Source organism: Pavona decussata, unplaced genomic scaffold (assembly GCF_977016875.1).
Source record: "Pavona decussata unplaced genomic scaffold, jaPavDecu1.1 SCAFFOLD_49, whole genome shotgun sequence".
NCBI classification, from domain to species: domain Eukaryota; kingdom Metazoa; phylum Cnidaria; class Anthozoa; order Scleractinia; family Agariciidae; genus Pavona; species Pavona decussata.
In genome coordinates this window covers 1,074,918-1,096,141 of record NW_028145471.1, presented here as the reverse complement: position 1 = coordinate 1,096,141, position 21,224 = coordinate 1,074,918, and the positions used below count along the sequence as shown (strand labels likewise).

At 39.5% G+C, this 21,224-nt stretch overlaps 1 protein-coding gene across 1 annotated transcript; it reads right to left on the bottom strand.

Annotated features, from left to right (window-relative positions):
- Positions 1 to 1,693: 1,693 nt before the first annotated feature.
- On the bottom strand, positions 1,694 to 18,969 carry LOC146481526 (PAN2-PAN3 deadenylation complex subunit pan3-like). Its single transcript, XM_085108300.1, has 16 exons — positions 18,727 to 18,969; positions 17,803 to 18,008; positions 15,096 to 15,281; positions 13,312 to 13,434; positions 12,739 to 12,846; positions 12,003 to 12,057; positions 11,352 to 11,422; positions 10,023 to 10,110; positions 9,413 to 9,529; positions 8,966 to 9,260; positions 7,898 to 7,982; positions 6,883 to 7,022; positions 6,211 to 6,346; positions 5,492 to 5,556; positions 4,517 to 4,655; positions 1,694 to 3,674 (listed from the first exon to the last, which is right to left on the bottom strand). The coding sequence occupies exons 1-16, from the start codon at positions 18,866 to 18,868 to the stop codon at positions 3,540 to 3,542; spliced, it is 2,091 nt and encodes a 696-aa protein (XP_084964426.1). The 5' UTR covers positions 18,869 to 18,969; the 3' UTR covers positions 1,694 to 3,539.
- Between the last annotated feature and the right edge of the window lie 2,255 nt (positions 18,970 to 21,224).

Genomic DNA, 21,224 nt, shown 5'->3' with positions numbered 1-21,224 from the left:
GCTCACGAAATGTGTTGAAATGTCTTCAGTTGGTTATTGTATAAAACAAATAGATTCCATTTTGCCGTGGGTCTGTGCTCTGATAACGCAAAGAGGACGTCAAAATGTGGTAAGAAGATCAGTCACGATACTCGCCTGAGGCTCGTAACGTACTTCTTTGCTCTCACCACGTTTTGACGTCATCTGTGCGTTAGCAGAGTACAGACGAACGGCAAAATGGAATCTATTTGTTAATAAAAAGCTTCCCTTTAAAGCAACAGCGTTATCATTTAGCGTTAAAGCAAACCGGAAACCAACTTCTTCAAACATTTCGTTTGAATTTTCCGGTTACAAAGTTGTCACGATTGAGCATGCACGATACGTTTGACCGCTGTAGGATCCTTCCCCGACTTATGGTCTGGGGTCCCTTGCCTAACACAATGAGTACTGCTTTTCTAACGTTCAAACGATTGTTTATTGGTGACTTTTCATTTCCATAATAATATGATCTCAAATAAATCTTACTTTGCATCACATCTAGAATTTTTGATAGAAGATAATTGCAGAACACCATTCTTGAGCAAACTCGATAGCATAAATATCGAATTTCTTTTTGAAGTCCTTTACGAAAGGAGCTAAATATTCGTCTTTGAAAATAATTCATTAAAAACCTTAGCTAATCTTCCTTTAACTATAAATATTGAAAAATACGTTTAGAGTATTGCAAAACGTTGCTGTACAAATTATTGCACAGTATCTACAAGAGTGATAGAATTTTACACTTTACATATTATTTTTTCTTTCTTTAACGGACAAGAAAACGCCTTATATAACGGGACATAATTGATGAGTATGCGACACCTTTTAGTGTTTTAGAGGTTATTTACACACTTATTTTTTTACAACGGTGGACGAAGCGACATTGGAATGTTTGCAACTTATTTCTGTTTGGAAAAACCAGAAGTGGGAAGAAGAAAACAAGTTTGAACAGGTAATTTGTGTGTAAGATGAACACGCAAAGCTAACTTTGTTGGCATTTTTACATCAGTCAATTCCAGCAGTGCCCACCTCCGTGAGGCATTTTTCAACACTGTCTCTCCCGGGATCGGGGCATTAGTCTATCCCCGGACATTCGTCGGCCTCATGATTTTCACCTCACAATGCGGTCGCTTTGTTTCAATGATAAGTTCATCAGCAACGATAAAAAAAAAGTAAAAATAAAAAAAAAACTAAAAAAAAAAACTTGATTAACTGCGGCTGAGGAAGACATTAATGAGATGGCAGATCCATGCACAAGACAAAAAAGAACGGTAACTGCACAATACTGAAAAACAGGACTTATCCGAGGCTTTCCATTTGCCAGTATTGACTGGCCAGACTGCTCAAATATACCTAGTGAAGTGGTCATTTGAAAGGCATTTTGTACAAAAGTTTCACTTTTGAACATTCCGAAAATGGTACCAGTTATTCCGAAGAAATTTTAAGGACAGGCATATAATCAGACCAGACCTTCAAATGTGCGCATTCCCTTTACGAACTGCCTGGTATGGCCGGCCAGTTATGACAAATGGAAAACGTCCATAGTTTGGCGTAAATATAAAGGTGAGCCCAGAAACGAAGAAATCAACGTCTTTTTGACTGCACTGTGGGGCATTTGACCAGCTCGTGTGTCCCCGCCGTGGGGCACTTTTTTCAGTTTATTTTCAAAAACATGTAAATCCCCGGAAAGGGATGGGCACTCGTTAAATTAACTGATGTATTATATTGCAATTGAGTAAATTCCAAATTCAAATGAGAAACGTATAAAATATCACGCCAAGATGAAAATAAAACCGACGACGACCTGGTTTAAATTGATAGACTGCAAGTAGTCCCTTTCTGGTTAGTCGAGAGGGTGCGCTCACAGCGCAGCGAGACTGGAGCGAGGAGAAATAAACGAGAAGAGACTGGGGGAGAGACCCTTTTTCCTGCCTCTCCCTAAGCCCCCCTCCGCTCGTTTGCTCCAGTTTTTTCGCGCTCGGCTATTTCGCACGACCCCTCGACTATCCAGAAGGGGACTGCTTACAGTCTATTAAATAGAGTTACTATGACACAAGTAGCAGTTACGCGTTCGAGTTAATTGTGAGTTACTTTTCAGTATGCTGGTGTTCCCCAGGTTAGGGGTATTTTAAAATCGCGCCTTACACTAAACAATGCTATCAGTGTTTAAGATTAAACATACAACAGGATCAGTGCTTCACCCAAACATTGAAAACGAAATCATTGAATGATAAACCTAAATGCTTGTTTTTTGCTTTTTGGATTAACTCCATTCCTGACGGAATCAACGATCTCATTTAAACTTGGCATTCAAAAGTGACAGAACGAAACAGGCATTTATGTGAATGAAGAGCCTCTACTACACACCCCAGCTAACACACCACAAATAGGCCATTTCCGAGTTGCTGTGAACCTCATTATAAAAGCGAGGATACGTGCAACGTTTTCATACGAAAATTAGTTTTGTTTGCATATGAATGAAAACTAATTTTCATAAAAACAGCTTTGCACTTGGCCTCGCTTTCACAATGAGGTTCAAGGCAGCTCGGAAAATGGCCTATTGACCGCATTTTATATATCGCTGAATATTCAACTTATTTCTGATAACTACATGTAACATTTGTCATGGTAGGGCATAATTTAAACTGTACAACTTTATGCTAATTTATGCCAACAAAGGTCGTCGCTCTGCAACATGGACATGAAATTGAGGTACGCAGAAGGATTTAGGCAAATGCCTTGTTTGCACACTGAAGTTACACAAAGTTACACAAAATAGTTGTAGATAGGAGCACCTCCTAGCAAACCAGACGTCTTAGAAACACATTATGAGTCCAGCCGTTCAAACCATCACATTCTGATAACTTTGTATCTTGTTTTTGTTAAAAAGCTAGTGTATAAACCACCAAGGACGTATAAAATGAACGCGCTGTGAAGAAACGAAAACACGAACAAGGCCTAAATTGTTTTCTGTAGTGAAAAAGAAGTAAGCTTTGAGCGAAGGTAGCTTCACTGAATCACACACACGCACATTAACCTGTCAAGGAGGAACAAGGCAAACGGAAAAGGTAAGCGAACGAGGCAAACTTCTTCACTCAGTTTTAGTGGTCTGCTTTGCTCGACCGTGCTTTCCTTTATTATCGGCTAACTCAGAATTCGCCTCTTCTTCGAAGACTCCTCTTTTGCTCTTGCAAAATGTAACGCAATTTTGCGCACTTTCTCCCCGCCCTCTCCCCCAGAATTGAGGAGCGACCGCAAAAATTTCACTCTGAGTGGCACCCTGTTATTTCAAATTTATTTTAAACCAATCAGATGCATAGGTCACATCCGGGAGATATACTAATTTTGCGGTCCCTCCTCAGACCTCCCCACCCTCCCCGTCCGTTTGCCCAGTATACCCCTTTGTAAAAATTATTAACTCGCGTGACGCGCGAGGCTTTTCTCGCGTGTCACGCGGGCGATTTTCTATTCATAGACAATGATAAGAGCTTTCCTTATCCGTGCATGTATTTCGTCAGGGTTTACGTCAGAGAGGCAGATAGGATTTCACTGAAGGCGCTTTCAAAGCAGGTCTTCAGGTCACGATACGAGACCACTAACACGGACTGTTCATCTCGAGATACAAGGCAGACTTTCTCCGCTGAGCCTGCGTCGAGCTAGAAAATGAAACATTACGGGAGAAGATTTGTTGTAAAAACTCATTGATAATTCATAAGTCCATTGACCAATCAAATGGTCGATAAAACACCACGTGCAGTGGTTTTAAAACCCGATAAAACCCCCTCCTTATTAGTATGCGGTGTTAAATGTTTTTCTCGTGTGCTAATTTCCAACGCTCACAAAAGCATCATTGTTATGAACTCTCTTGACACACGCTTTACCAGGAATGTTTTTGAAGCCGTTCAAAAAACCTCGCAGCACGTGTTTTATCGGGTCTAAAACCACTCGGCTGCGCCTCCTGGTTTTAAATCCCGATAAAACACTGCTGTTCGTGTTTTAAACATTACATATAAAAACTATAAACCTTATTCCAAAATGGCGACCATTTTAATATTCTTTTGTTGGCATTCTAATTAGCCCTTCCTTTGATCATGGACAATTCATCAGCTACAACTAAATAAATCATTACAAAGATAATAATAATTTACTAGTAAACGATGCAGGTGTAAAAATTAATAAAAATCTGCTTTCCGCGACTGCCGCGCCTTAAAGTACTTGTCTGAGTACACGTTTGAATTGCCCAAGAGACTCTGCTCCCTTACGTCATATGGAAGGCTGTTCCATAAGATGGCGCTACTGTAGCTAAAGCTATTTTCTTGCCTCGTTCAAGGTAAAATATTCTTTGATTTTTGAGCTTAAGGACGAGGTAAGAAGGGCTAATTTGAATACGAACTGTAGCCATTTTGAATAAGGTTTACAGTGTCTGGGAAAGTAGCGGTTAAAGACTGCGTGGTATGCGGAGAAAGGAACAACTACGACACGACTAATCTTGACTAACCTTATTGAGGCAGGCTACAATATGAGCCAAGTCTAGCCATGGTGTTCCGCTGTCGGAGACTTGATGGAACAGATAGTCCCTGAATAGCTTCAACAAATACCGGTCCCCAGTCTCTGACCAACTTGGATCCATACTGAACCTGTGGGGATTGGAAACGAGTTAGGAGGGAGATTGCGGTTAGACGGGAGTGCAAATGAAAGCATTACTGTTCCTGCTCAAATTCCCTTCTGTCCTTCTTACGTTGGGGTCATTGTTTTCACTCGAACTCAAAAGTTTGAATCAAGTCTAAGTTTCCTTAAAACCGACGAGCATTCGCAGCTCTCCGAGTCTGAAAGCCCGTCTACTCTCAAGCTCATCGAACCCTGCTTTAGAGACCCTCAGTTCATTGTAACTAGAACCTACTCAAAGTAGCTTACAACAGAAAGACATTTAGGGAGACCGGGGCGGGGGTCCCTTATCACGACTCTACGGGGAAGAGCATGAAGATAGGGTATGCTTTTCATGGCCTTCTGCCTTAAACAGGATATATAGTTTCAGTATTAAACAGAGTATCTTTTCTTCACTGGTTTCTCCTGACTGGCCTCCTACGCAAACGCTCTTTGGGCTCGTGGGCGAGGAATGAATGCGTGACGAGCCCAAAGAACATCTGCGTAGAAGGCTACTTCCCGACACAACAGCCAAACGGTCAGCGCAAAGTCAAGTTAAACGTTGCGCAAGGGATAACCGCAACTGCTATACAATCCTGTGACCGTCTTACACATGGTCACAAAATGAAGAATTTTGTCTTAAATAGGGAAGGAGAAATCAACATTTTTGTCTTGGGGATGTCGCCAGGATTTACAGGGCTCAGTCGCACTTCCCTAGCAAAGTCCCGGTTGAGTACCCTCCCCCTCTCGGTAAGGAGAAAAGCGTGGGAACGATAAGGATTGGCGTGATACATGAGGGAGGAACAAGTAGAACAGAAAGCTTAGCTACTCGGGTCGTTCGTTGATAGTTCCCATCTTGCAGAGGATTCTGAAAAGACGGCCGTTTTCCATTTCCTAAAGAAAAAGAAGGAAAGAACCATTAGCTGTCAGTCAGCTAGCCTTGTCCCAAGTCGACTTCTTATATTATGGCGTCGAAAGCGAGCAACGAGCGCAAAAAGTCTATCAGTCAGCTTGCATCAGACTCGCATTACTCAAAGCCACAACATTGTTTTCCTTCGGTAAACATAATAAGCTTTCAGGATTTAAAAAATTTCAAGCGTTACAAGCTTTCGATTCCTTCGCGGAATCTTTTTCAAGTAAGTAAAATGTTAATTTGTGTCACGTGACTTCAGGTAGTGAGTCACGTGACAAAATGTCCAAAAAGACCGCTGTGGACAAGAAGTTAGCGTGTTGAACATTATATGGTCAAACATAAGTGTTTGACCAGGTTGTGGTATCCTGCAAGAGCAGACACCGGCTCTTGCTCTCGAAGCCTAATCATGTAATGATACTGTATGAAGAAACTCGATGTCTGCTACTACCGGAGCTTAAAGGATAAATGACTTATCTTATCAGAATTTGGGAATTGCTGCCAGGAAGCCAATTCAACTTCGCTTGTGGCTTTATGTTGGTTTTCTTGTCCCTCGCGAAAAATTCTGATTGGACAATCGATTTCATGAAAAGATGCCGTAAAAGGGTAAAAGCGCCGCGAGTTACACCGCGCCTTACCTTGGCTAATTCTCCTTCCAAAACATCGCACTTGACTTGCGCAGCGTCCAGTTGCGTGTAAAACCTGGCGCCGATCATCGGCATGATGTCATTGACGCTCTTCATGTGCGCAGGAAGAGGACTGCTGAGGAGATAGCTACAAAAGAAAAGCCACGACCATGCACAATTCGAATTATGTATTCACTAATTATGATAATTATATTAACCAAGCACAACTCCAATTATGACATTTAAGTAAAGAAAAAAGTTACGTTTTCAAGCAGACCATTATAAATGTTGGATTATCGACGAGGAAGAAAAACCTTGGGAGTAAGGATAAAGCTTACAACAGACTCATAACCCTGTTTTGTATTGTTTTGTGGCGCTTTATTGCTGAAATATGTGAAGGTAAACAGACGGATTTTAAAAATTGTCATTACACGCACGTAACTAGTGCGCTGCACAGAGAAAAATCTCTAAAACCCGGAGAAAAGGAGGTAGAGTTCCGAGGAGCTCAATGCGAAAGCCTTCGAGTACAAGAAAAATTAAAAGATTTCCTTTCCTTGCACTTAGGGCCTGTGCTTGTATTTGCGTTACTCTGTTCTGCAGGTTTCATGGGCTAAGACCTTATACTTGTCCTTATCCCCATACGCTTGCGTGTTAGGTGTAAGCCAGTGTTTTTGTATTACTTACATGATAAGGTTTTTTAGGTCTGAAGAGTAGTTCATAGCCATGTATTCTAATGACTGCTGAATGTGTTCCCTCTGAACAGCTTGAAGGGAATAACATGCCAGAGCAAGAATCAGCTTACCGAGGGAGGTGAGATCTTCTTGCTGCAACAAAACAAATACAACCATGGCTTAATTAACAGATAATGGATCGAAAGATTAACTCTGCGGTGTATGTTAGAGTGTTAAACTAAATCCATGAAAATTCTTCTGAGTATTAGCTCTAGTACGGAAATGGGAGATCACACGAGTCAAAGAAAAAATATTCAACCTCAGTGGGAATCGAAGCCGAGAAATAACATGTCCCGTGTACAATGGCAATTCTTGGTGACAATTAAAAACAATTCAAGCGCCTATTCAAATTGTCTGAGTAATCGTCCCTGAGACAGAGTACCTTTTCTCTCGAGATATCCAGGTTTTCCTAGCGAACTGGAGGCTTAAAGCGCCGATAAGGTCATGTGCAAGCTATAGCATTCGCCCAATGGACTCGCAGTTACTTTTATGCCTACATGAATTGTGCTGGCGCCTGAGGGAACTCTTACTATAAGTAGACACCTGTGCGTGGGGGCATATACAATAACGGTCATAGAGGGCATCACATGCTCTAATAATAATAATAATAATAATAATAATAATAATAATAATAATAATAATAATAATAATAATAATAAGTCTAGAGAGATTCGCTATTCCTACACGTAGTTTGGGCCACGTTTAACGCCCCAGTCTATGGATAATCTTATGGCATATGGCTTATGGCATGTGTTCTCACATGACGTCACGGCGGCCATGTTGGTGTCCCAATACAAAGAAATGGCGGCCATATTGGTGTCCCAAACTAAACCTCTGGGAATTGAACTCTATTTTTATGCAAATACTTCCTTTTGTTTCAGTAAACTAATATGGCCGGTAGTCACGTGAATGAAAACGCTCTCTAGTAATAAAAACACTATAATGGATAAATGAGCTGAGAGATTTACCTGAAAATGTGGAATCATGGCGTTTGGACTGTTACTGGCGTCGAAACTGAGCACATCAAATATTCCGCAGCCGTTTATTCTGAGTCTGTCAACAAAACAAGTAACAGACCATTGTTTCAAAGGTCCACATCCGCCAAGGGGCTCCCTTTTATTTACCTTTTTTTTCAATAAATCACGTACGTAAAGTATGCAAGTTTGCGTGAGGTGTGTTCAGGGCAGTAAAACGTTGGTACAACAAAAATTAATGCTTTGGGGTGTGGGATCCTTGAGCCAATTTAACAAAAGGCGACAAAAAGCGACAAAAAAAACTTTTAAAAACGTTTTCAGGGTCGAAGATTACAGTCCGCAAGAAGACATAGTCACAACAATGGGTACTACGGCCCCGTTGGTAAAACAAAGGCTACGCTGCTAAAGCAAAGCAAACCAATCTATTTACTCAAGCATTGCTTTAACTTGAAAATCCTTCATCAAAGAAGTAATGGCAGTTCAGACATGAAAGATTGTGATGGATTTCAGATGAGAAACAACAAACACATGAAATAACACACAGACTGCTTTGAAATGTAAACAAAAAGTACCGCTATAAAAGGGCAAGCCTTTCCTTCCTTTCACGCCTTATGGGTATGAAATGCAAATTTAAACATCATTAAGTCGAGACAAGTTGTTGACTCAAGCGTCCTCTGACAAATCTCATAATATTGCCACAGCAATATAAGACGTCGCTTTCTAATTCGCTTAACAGTATTTATGCCGAAAACTAAGCAAATTTTGTTAATAATAGTCTCAGAAAAGGACGCATGTTGCATATGTTGTCAGTTGTTTACGCACTGATGATTGATTAGCAACGGATGCCAGACCAGACAGTTCGCAAAAGTGAATGCTCAAATTTATAGGCCTTTCGAATTTCTTCAGAATAACGAGTACCATTTTCGGAATGTTTAAGTTTGAAAATTTCGCAGATTGATGCCTTCAGAATGACCCATTCCATCAACCGACTGACCGGTCTTGGGGGGGGGGGGGGGGGGGAGGCAAATTCTGATAAATGGAAAGCTCCTTACGATTACTCACCTTGAATTTCCAATTAACAAAATTTTTGATGGGTCTATCACCCTACAGGCCAAACCGGCCGCATGGACCGTCCTCAAGGCAGAGGACAGTTGGATGATGTAACTCCAAATGAGACGCTCAGGCATGGGGCTGCGGTGACCGGGTCTGTGTCGATTGGGTACTCCACCAGGGCGGGGATTTGAGGGGAACAATAACGTGCCATCGGGGCTCACAGTGAGTGTGGAATCAGGGCCTGAGAAGTGCCTCATAAGAAGCGTCTCAGCTCCCGGATGGTAATCATAAACGAATATAAGCGCTGCAAGATTAAACAAGAAATACGTTAAACTAACAGGTCGGAAATGCTCAATTCTTTTTAGCCAATCGAATACATTCGACATTTGCACATTATGATAGGTTAAAATGGTGAAACTACAAATACGCAAGGGTCTTTAAAACAAAGAAACTTACAGTTATCTCCAAATGCTTTTGACGTGAAAACCTCTCTCAGGCTGACAAGGTTTGAGTGACTGATTTTTTTCCACTGATCAACGAGAATCATGGATTTGGCGTTCACTAGTCGAAACGCTGAAAGACAAAATAACGTAAGTTATAAATTGAAAGGAGTTTTTCACCAGGCTTAACACATTACATCACATTTCCTTTCATTTCGCATATACCACTCATTGACATTCCAATCCTAGCAGTATGCAGGATGTTTGTCCCATGAACCTAGTTTAATGGCCTTAGCTCCCACGAGTCTCCTGTAGCTCAGTGGTAGAGCATCCGAACTAGTAATCGGAAGGTCTTAAGTTCGACTCCTGATAGGAGCACTCGGAATTTCTTTTTTTCCGAGTTTGCTTGTGTCATTACTGAATAATACATCATTCTTAAAAAGGGTTTGATAAACTGTGGTACTGTTTCAATTGGATAAGCTGGGAACTGACAAACTGACCAAACCAAACAACCAATCAACTGTAAGTCTTAAAGACTAAGAGACACAGCGACAATGACAGACGTGCTGCTCGAATGATAGACTTGACTAGGCATGCCTTACTGAACCCTGTGCCAGTCCACTTACTGTGTATTCTACGAAGGATGTAAATGAGCCCGTCTTTTGAATTTGTGGCTTTGTAACAAGTCGTCATATACCCAAACGTTCTTTGGGCCTGAAAAAATAATAAAAACGGAATAAACATGTTAGGAACATCATCTAATAACTAAATGCTTTTACTGCCTCTTTTATGACATGCCACTTCTCTGACACAATCTAAATGTTTTCTTTTTTACAGCAGTCGATCATAACAACATTAACAACAAATGAACCACGAAAAAGAAGGTACGGTAGAGTTGCTCTCTGGGGCTAGGTGGTCTATATAACCAGAGCTTACAGTCAATCTACATCACGCGTGACCAGTATTTTTGAAATTTGAACGGAGTTTTGAAATTTACATGTCAGTTTTGAACATCGTCAACGAGATTTCAGATTTCCCATTGAAATTTCCCTAGTTTATTGATGGCATAAAGCTATGAATTTGTCTTTACATTACAGCATTAAGTATTTCAAGAATAACAATTTATTGTTTCCCAAGTATTTTGAATCTTTTTTTTTTTTAGTTACTGCGTCTTTTTGGGAAAGATTTCCAGAGAAATGTTCAACATTCCATTCAAATGCCGGACATTACAAAGAGGAATTTGAATGTTCATTTCGTTCCCGGTAATGCTGGTCACGCAATGGCATATATCATTCACAAAGCGACTGGGTCCTAATTTAAACATTGTTCAAATTGTGTAATATGAAGAAATGAACCCCATCGCCAGAAGATGACATAGAAATTACTCACTAGTAAGTTTACTAAGTCTGGTTATGTTTCACTGTTTAGTATCTATGCTGGGACCTGTCAAAGGGGCAGGAGGGGGTCCTTATCACCAATTGGCATCATGAGACCTACATGTACGTAAGTATTAAGAAGCTGGCCAAAGTAATTTAGGCAAAGTTAGGCTCAAGCCAATAGGGTCACCAGTCTAGTTTGTGGCAGTACATGACCCACATGTATGGGATGGTCCATAGGTCCTTGCAGGGTGGGTTCCTGTTGTGCGTTACATTAAGCTGAGGATTCTTGCCCCACCATACCTGCCCAGATTTTAGCTGGGGTATTTCAGCTAAGTATTGGGTTAAGTAAGAATTGTTTTTTCTACTGAATTTCAGTGTGACAGTGCTGGGTGGTGGCTGCTTGCCAGGGTACTGTAGTTCCTGATCACAAGGTTGCCATGGATACTCTTGAATGGCCAATTCTCTAGGCACCAGTTACCCAAGCTCATTGATAGGTGGTGAGTTTAAAGACACTCTGAAAAGGGATCATTGGGAACCCAAAGAAGAAATTTTTAGGGAAAATGTAATTTCACTAACCTGATCTGTTGGAGTATCAAGTGGCTCTATAGGACACAGTCCATGATAGCTGTCTACTTCTTGTGGCAGAGCTAGGGAAGTCAAAAAACAGTACAATGTATCAGAATAAGGAATGTCCATAATTGGCAATGGAGATCTCAGTGATACTGAAGGTTCATGTAGAGGGCTGCCAAAAGTGGATTGTGAAGATATCAGGGGCACCCAATGAGAACAATATTTTAAGCAAAATACGTAAAAAATGTTTCCTCTTGTGTTCCCAGGTCGTTATGTGCCCTTTTAAAGATATATTTGTGTAAGCTAATGCAGATTGATCTATTTGGATGCTTTAAAATAGCTGAAAATGCAAGCTGCAGAAAATTCTAGGAAACAGAATTTTATGCATCCTGAATTTACCAGCTCTTGGTGGTTTTATGAAAATGTTAGCTGACATTTTTCGACATTTTAAACAACATTTCCCCCCTTCAAAAACGAAAGATTTTGCACTGACATTTTGCCAAATCTAGACTTGGATTTTCTTTATGGCTAGATCCGAATTTCTGATTAAGGCCATCCAAACAGATAAAGCACTCACACACATTCCATAACTTACAAGGGCATGCTGAATGCTGGGCATTTACAATTTTTTTAATCAATAAACAGTACATGTCTTACTCTGATTGTCTGGGTCAAGCTGTGCCATACTCAAAGTATGTTGGTGAATGAGCTCCTGAAATCAATAAACGAATGAATCAATCAACAGATCTTCATTTTTTCTTTCATCATTCCACATTCTATGTTTCACTGTCACTCCCTATTTTACAAATTTGCAAGTAAAATTACATGTCAGTACATGACTTGTATCTAGACCTTTTCACACCTAAGCCCACCTTTATGAAAATGTGGCCAACACAGCACAAAATAATTTTGTTTTGTATTCAAAAGCCTGGAATTTGAATTAATTCACAAATGTATAATTAAATTTCCATAACATTTGAGATCTGAGCAGGCTATTAATTCAGGGGATGTACATGTAACTGGCCTAGAACACATTCTATTACACATCCAGTAATTACGTGTTTTTAATTTTCAACAAATTTGTCTGTAAAACCAAGTCAAAGTCTAAGTACATTAATTACTGGGAAAAATTTACTGTCAAATGTATGGAAAATAAAATGTATAATTTATTCACTTTTAAGCCCAGCTCTATCCCTTAAAAAACACAATAATTTGCAGGTAATTGGTAATACATGAATTATTTGTATAAAATCAAAAGGGTTCTGTTGACCCTCAAGAGTGACCATTCAAATTAAGGCTTCTGGTGATCTGAAGTGATGTTTGTAATGTTTTCCTTTTTTAAACTTGGATTCTCTCTGAAATGAAAAGATTAGTAAAACACCCAATAACCAACCTGTCGAATCTGTGCAGACATTGAGAAAGCATTGTTGCGTGTTTGACTGCTTTGAAGATGAGCAAGATGCGAAGGTTCTGAAATGTATGCTTGGTATGAAGGAAATAGCTGAAAAGGAACATTAAAAAACTCATTAAAAAACAACAACAAATAAGGTACCCAAGTAGGTAATTTAAACAAATAATGCTAGAATTTCTGGTAGCTTTCATACATTTTCCCTAGCAGTGGCTTGAGCTTGAGTGACAAATACATGTGCATGAACACTCAATAAAGCAAAGAATGTAATCAACCTCATTCCAAGACTCAACTAAACTGTTGATCATGAGTGTCCCTGGATCTTGTGGGCCCCCTTTCATCAAAATACATGTAATAAGCCCTCTGAAATCTCTGGAGGGGGGGCCTAAATGTATTGGCCCCCAGAAACCAAAGAAAGCTAACTAAGATCTTCCACCAAAATTTGATGTCTGGCGATCTTTTGCTATAAAAGGTGGCCAAAAGGCAATTTGGAAAAACTTGAGTTTGGAGCACTGCGGATTATGATCAATTATTTTACAGATGTAATGACCCTCTTACCACAGCAGGTTGTTGTTGTGCTTGTTGAGTGTAAAAGTACGTCGTTCCACCGATGGACTCCATCTGTTGAGGAGCAGGGACCTGGGCTTGACTATGTATAGGGGCCTGGGGAAGTGTCTGGTTCTGTAAAGGATATTAAGTAAAGTATTGTGATTGGGTGAGAAAACTTGGCCTCTGATTGGTTATGAAATTATTAGAAAATAACTTGGGGTTGTTACTGGAATAGATGCTCCAAAACAAGGTTGGACACCTTATGATGTCTACACAACAGAAAACTTATTTCAAACTTAACACTAAAAAAAGTTAAAAATCAAAGCAGTTTAGGGCCTTGAACCTAGGACATACTGTGCATAATTTGTATCTCCTTTCAATATCCACTACACCAAAAAGGGATTGCTGACGAAAATGGTAATTTTTAACTTATTTCAGAGAGTTAGCCATAACAACAAAAATAATGACAGCTAACCATTTTCAAACCATGGCTCAGGCCTTAATAGTCTATATCAGTGCTATTCCCTGCCTAAATGGAGCTCTTTACTCTCAGTTCCCTGCCTAACATTTGGGATTCTGGATTTTTTTACATCAGTCGACGTCAGGGTTATAGGGATTGCAAAGACTAAATTGTGTAAACAGCATAAGGTGTCCAGCCTTGTTTTGGAATATCCATTCCAGTACTAACCAATCATGCATCCAAAAAGAGTCTGCTACTGTAACTGTGAACTTGATGCAAGGGTTCATATTGAGACAGACTTATTCTGTCAATTATTACAAGCAATTCCTTTTGGGGCTAATTGTCAGGGAAGGCTTGATCAGTTTTTCTATGTGGCAGCGGGGGAAGGGGGGGGGGGAGTGGGGGATTATTATTGGAGGGCATTAATTTTGCAGTCTAATACAGGTTGGAGCCCAAAACACCAAGTGGATGTAGTTTAAAATACATGTAGGTAAGTCCATTGGATTATATTCCCTTACGGCTTAATACAAGATGGTTGGTTGTATTTGAGAATTGGTGGTAGGGGTGGGGGAAGGGGTGCTTAATTTTCTTTTGGGGGGTGGGGGAACTTTTTGTTTTTGCATTTTCCTTGAACTGCTTCTACAGCAGTTTAGAATGATGTACACTTCTGGCTAAAACTTTGGCCTTTAACAAATGGCATTGCAATGAGTCAAGATGTTCAACACAGCCAGCACACTACTTCACCGTTACTTAAAGGCTGATGTGCTTTGCTTCCGACCACTGCTAATTAATTTGCATATTACGGTAATTATTTTCCAATAAAAATGCAACAATAGCTGCCAAAAAGCCTGCTAAAAGGCACAAGTGAATTTTGATTGGGTAAACATCCGAGAGTGTGTGAATAATTAATTCAAAGTGGTCACACTTTGGTGCACTGGCTGTGAAAATCCTGGCTGGTATTCCAGCTAAGAGACAAGCCCATGACCTCTTTTCATAGTCTGTATTACTTATAGCAAATGTTTGGTTTATCAACAAAGTTGATGACATACATGTGAATTGGCTACTATAAAGAGATTTGAGTGTAGACATTTCAAACATTAGCTAGATTTGTATTTGCTCTGATGAAGGGCTAATATTCAAAACATAAACACTCAAATCTTTTTACAGTGGTCAATTTACCTTTTGTTATCAACTCTATTGATCAACCAGACATTTGTTTATATTCCCCACTGACACAGTACAGCAGTTACTTTAGAAACCAACCCCTTTATCCATTTAGTGCTTATAGCACCCTACCAACCAACTACGGTAGCCCTAACCGCATTGCACTTACCGTAGCAGAAGGAAGAAACTCAAATGCTTGTGATGTGATGGGGTTCTGTTGCGTCTTGGGTGAGCTGAGTGATGGTTTAGGGGAGTGGAGAGGTGAGACTGGACCTCCAGGTGCTAAAGATGATGCAAATGCCTTTTTTGAAGGTGACAATGGAGATGGGTGTCCTCCGAGAGAACCTGGAGGGATCTGAAATCAACACAATGGATTGATAACACCATCAGATTGCATACTTACTTCAGCAATCTAAAATTAGTCATAAGACTTGATCTTATAAAATACATACTAGTTATCCAATGCTTTCGAGTGATATACTGTGAAATATCCCATGAGTGACTTGATTTTTCTTAGTATACACATGAGCCTTTCAACTAATTTATGCCATGCCACTCATCGAATTAACTTTCCCGTTCGACGTCTGGCTCTAGGAAGTCTAAATTAAGGTGAAAACTGGGGTATTCTTCTTCCATGTTTTAGTTGTTGACAGTAATTTTTTCTGAATGAAAATTTTGACCTGTCGCAGGCTCTTCCGATTGATCTTTCGGCGGGAAAAATTTGTAGGCCGCGAGGAACACCGGGAATTTTTCATGGAATACTACCAATTGCATACTGCAGAATATGCAACGGGTTTCTAGCTTTCTGATTGGCTGTATTCTCTATGGCATGGGATAAATGTACCTATATCCAGGGGTTTCAATAAAATTTTGAACCGGTGTGCAAGAGGTTATTGCACCTGGCCAGGATAGTTAACTTGGATATGTTCTTTTACTGAAAACATTGGTTGAGATATTAAAGGTTAATATGACCAGTGGATGCAGGGTTTTCAAAATGAAAAAAAGTACTAGGAGGAAATGTGAAAGTAGCAGGAGTACAATTGCCACCGTGTTAGAGGTGCCGTGCAGTGAAAGCCGCACGGGGGGCGGGTGCGGGATGGGGATACCCCCTCCTGCTGGGATGGTCACGGCAAATTTTTAAATTTTGCATACCCAGAGATGCATTCTGGTGCATTTTCAGGGCAAAAAAGTGTTTGTTTGGAGGTCATTGTAAACTGAATTATAAACAAGAGTTTTCTTCAAAATATCACTCAGATAAATGCAGCAACGATTTTTAATTCATACTTTGGAGACAAAGAGTACCCGGCGCAAACGCTAAAAGTAGCCGGTGACTTGTGTCGGGCGTCTGGTGCTTTTGAAAACCCTGTGGATGGCCCTTAATAAAATCCTTGCCTATCAGTTTTCCTATGCAAATTAAAACTGACAATGTTTTGATTTGACAACATTGTACATGTATAATGTCAACACTACTCATCATCTGACAGCTCAATTAATGAGCTTAAGAGGTTAGTGCCTGAAAGGTTGGTGGTGCCACGGGACATACATGATAAAAACATGTACAAACAGACAGAGTTAAAGACACTTGACTGTGTACTTTGTTGCAAATACACTGCACATTGTGATTCTATTTTCTTTATGGTAATTTCAAATGAATGGTTTCCATGGCAGAGTAGTATGAAGTAAAGTAAATAAGACATCTTAGCTACAGGCAGCTCATACAGCCAGGTTTGAAGCAAAACAACTTGGACTGCACACGTATAGAGAGCATTAGCCCCCAGTGATTAGTCGCTACTGTGACAATGTGGTGTATTGTTTTTAGTGACTGGCAAAACTGCTAATTTCAGAAGATAAAATAGTAGTTATGACTTGGCTGAACATGTGACATTAGGAGCTATGCCTGCAACATCATTGTAAATTTTATGGGACTTAATACAGGACTGACTTGAACTAACAGCAAATACACCAAACACAGACCACAAGGCAATATACATGTATGCACACAGACATGAATTCTCAGGGCTATTAAGGATGGTGCCTACTTTTGTTACTGCGCATACGTTCTGCGCATCTCTGAATACTCAGGTTTCCTATAGGTGGTGCCTACTAATACAGGGATATTTTTGTGTGGTTTAAAACTATGCAGAGAAATCAGAACTTAGCAAGTGCTCTTGGTATCCAAAAAGAAAATTTGGGGTAGCCATGCATTTTTAAGAGATAATAACGCTTCAATTTGGGAAAAAAAAATGCCATACACTGCTTTGTATTTTACTGTTTTTTACAATAATTGTTGCTTAATTATCTCTAAAAAATCCATGGTTACCCCTAATTTTCTTTTTGGATTTCAATAGCCCTTGCTGAGACCTGCTTTCCCCGCATAGACATAAACCACACAAAATATACTTCTTTATTAGTAGGCACCTTGACTGCCCTTAAGGTCAAACACCTGTATCTGGTGCTACTTGCAGCTAGTAGCTGAATAGTGGAGGAAGCAGAGGAGAGATGGGATGTCAGCATATGGAAGACCCCTCTACGTACCCACCCAGCTATAACTAGCAACCACAGTGAAGGTAACCTGCTACTCAGGATTTGAAAGAGACTAATAGAAAACAATGTTGGAAGATGTTTTTCTGTTCTTTGAAATGGTGCATGGAAAAAGGCCCTAGTAAGTGACTCTTGATTTTCACGTTAAATTCTCCTCTCTTTATAAGGAAACACAAGGACGCTTGGAATTAGAATCTAACAGTTTATCAGAAGTCACTTGGGGCTATTTTCCAAGTACACCTTCAATTGATGACCACCTACAGTACTGATACCCTGTATTCTAATGAAGATAGTACTGTATTACCATTAATTTTTTTAAGCAGTAGTGTACAGACCTTGTTTGTTGATATTGACAACTGAGCCATGTTGTTGACAAAGCTATCAGGCATATTGCTTGTTCCTGGGGGATTGTTCTTGAACCCTCCACCCCCACGCAGCCCTTTTGTACCAAGAGAGCCATTATTAACAGAGTTTGAGTTGAATGCTGGTGCTGACGAGCTTCTGTGAAAGGATGTGTTTGTGTTGAAGTTCTTGTCTGTAGCTATGGAGGTCAAACAGGAAAGACATATGTTACATTTTCAAAGGTACTGTGTAATCATTTTCTGTAAGCCTTTAGTGCATGTACCGATATGTATTTACAGTGTAAATATCAATAGAAACCACAGTACTGGTCAAATGTAAGAACCGATGTTTCGACAACCTCGACGACGTTTCGGCAGAAATCATCATCACAGTTGATCACAGTTGTAGCACACAATTTTAAGAAACAAAAGCCAACAATTTATACTTGATTATCAGAGAAGTAATATTTAAATCTTCTGTTGTTTTCATAAACAAGATGGTATGATGCATACAAAATGGGTTATTTCCATGACAGTATTAAAGTTAATTTTGTAAACTATATAATGTAAGCTTATGGATACATTGTTTTCTTAAAATAATTATAATTTCCTGAATTACCTTAATACGTCCCCTATAGATTTTGCAAGAAAAAAAAACATTCATAAGAGATTTACACAGCGGACAGTAAAAAACCATCTGCAGGGAGCATCAACTGTACGAGCTTAGCTTCAATCTAATATTGCATTTGTTTTGTTGTCAATTAAGTTAAGTCTATAAGCTTTAAGTTACGAGAAACACAACCATTTCATCAAGCACTCAAAAGGTAAATTTCCAACAAATAAATATAAATACTAATATACAAAAACATGCACAGGGAAATAAAAATCGATATTTTTTATCGTGTTTACAATACGTACCAGTCCTGGCATCGCTCGAAGAAGGCTTCGCATGAACAAATTGACACTGATCGCCATAAAAACAGTATCCATTCGCATTATAATAGCGACATAACATCGGCCTCGAAGGTCTGTAACCAGTTGCCGAATTAGAATGATTCATTACTGAAAGATCGGCGAGTTTTAGAGAATTAATTCTCTGCTAAAACATCGTAAATAAACGACCTCCGCAACTTCCCGCCGCCATTACTGATTTTCATTCGACTTGCGTTACTCTCCAAAATACGTGCGCACGCAGCTCTTTGCTTCTAGGAACCAGTCCATCAGCGCAATTTTTTCAACCTCCCCTATAAAACATGAACGGTTCACCATTATCACCAAACGGCGCCAGCCTTTTATCTCAGCCTTGAAGTTTATTATAAAGCTTCCAGTTAACCTCTGTTTAAGGAGTTGGATATTTCTTATCACTCTGAGTAGGCTCTTTTTCTTCTATCTTTACCGCAATAATTTACCTCTTTCTTTTTTTTTTTAAGCATAAATTCTGCAATTCCTGATTCACGTTTTATATGATACTATTCTAGTTTAGTGAGGCGGATAGAATAGCAACATTCTCCGGCACCTTCTCCCTGAAATCCACGTTAAAGCATTCCAATCCTAGCAGTATGCAGTATGTTTGTCCCATGAACCTAGTTTAATGGCCTTAGCTCCCACGAGTCTCCTGTAGCTCAGTGGTAAAGCATCCGAACTAGTAATCGGAAGGATTAGGTTCGACTCCTGATAGGAGCACTCGGATTTCTTTTTTCGGAGTATGTCTGCGTCACTTTCTATAATAATACACCAGGTTAATTTATTATACACCTCGCTTCGCACGTATTACTCCAACACTTTTAAAACTGATTTATTCGTGGCCTTGAGCCTGCCTACATCTGCAGTCCTACCAAGTAGTCACCAGGTTACAAATTATTTGCATTCATGAAAAATTCAAAACTAAGACCACAATCGGCGAGAGGTCCATAATTCATAGCATCTGCCCCGGCCCGGCCTTGTGGAACGACTACATGAAGTCTTACTACTTTGTTGAAGACCGACCTTTTTATTTAGTAAATCCTTCATTTAGAAGCTAGCACTAAATAGTGAAAAACACTTATAAAATTGTGGCCCTCTGTCTAAAAGTAAATAAACTAGAAAATTACAAAGGTAAAATCAAGAGCAACGGATAACAATGCGGCAGGGTTAATTGCTTCTTTAAAAAAATTATTCCTGAGGGCACGTTTAAATGATATAAAAGATATAAGCGGAGAAGCTTGTTTCTTTAGGTGAGACAAGCTATTACTGTAACTGAATCATTGGACGGTCCAGTTTTTTTCAACTCATTATTGTTGTAAGGTCGTTTACTTACTTATTTATTTATTTATTTATTTATTTATTTATCTATATCTTTTTATTTAGTTATAAACTTATTTATTTATTTACAAAGCTTGGACCAAGAAACAGGGACAAAAATGGTGGGGTCTCATAAAAGAACTAGGCTCCAAAAAATGTGTGTTCTGTGAGAAAATTACTACATAAATTATGGAGTAAAAAAAGATAATATAAAACAAACTGCTTTATTACTAATACTACTAAATACAAACAACCATAAATAATAAGACTTCTTACAGGGTTAGTCGAGAGGACAAAAAAAAAAAAAAAAGAAGAAGAAAAACCGAACAACAGAACAATGTTTCCAACCCTAAAAAGTAATGCAGCTGCAGGTTATCAGGGTCCTGTGAAAATAGAGCTTTGAAAGGTGCAGGTCTTCCGAAAAAAGTTACAGGAGTCATCGCAGTAGCAGTGTTAGGAGTGTTAAGTGGAGTAGAAAGTTTAAACAGGTTGATGTCCTGGTGTTAATAACTTTAAGGTTGTAAGCATGAATGAAAACGTCATTAGAGCATCATGATCATCATCATTATCATTAAGCATCATTATCATTAATGAAAGCATCATTATTAAGCATCATTATTTGAGGTTGTAAGCATTATAGAAAGTATCACTAGAGCGGTTTTCAGTCGAGTGCCGAAATCAACAATGAGAAACAAAACCACACCCAATCAGTGTACAATGCTCGCACGCGTTTTCCCGCGCTTGGCACCGGTAACATGTATTTGCTTCAGTCGAGTTCTGATTGGCTCAGTTGCTATTGGCCAGGGAAATTACTTTGGTGTTGGTTTTACAGCGCTCATTTGAAAACCGCTCTTTGGAATTTAATTAGTATTAAACAACGAGATGGAGTTAAGAGAACGGTGAGAGACTGGTAGGTCGTTCCGTACCTAGCGTAGGCGACTAAAACCAGGGTTGTATATTTCGGAACAAGTAGATCTAAAGCTGAACCATTGCAAGCGGAACGAACAACCTTCTTTCATTAATTGGAATGGTATAATGGCCCGAGTGACATCTTAAATAAAGAAATGAGGTCATTAAGCTCAAGCCTTTACGAAACTGGCAACAGATTAAGTTTAGAAAGGTACTCATGATGTGAT

Bases quoted from the DNA above. Each gene is read 5' to 3' on its own strand.
- LOC146481526 (XM_085108300.1), bottom strand. From the start codon at position 18,868: ATGAATCATTCTAATTCGGCAACTGGTTACAGACCTTCGAGGCCGATG. The intron at 12,058-12,738 runs GTTGGTTATTGG...TATTGATTTCAG, and splicing joins TGTCTGCACAGATTCGACAG to GAGCTCATTCACCAACATAC. The intron at 10,111-11,351 runs GTTAGTGAAATT...TTATTTTTTCAG, and splicing joins TTGATACTCCAACAGATCAG to GCCCAAAGAACGTTTGGGTA.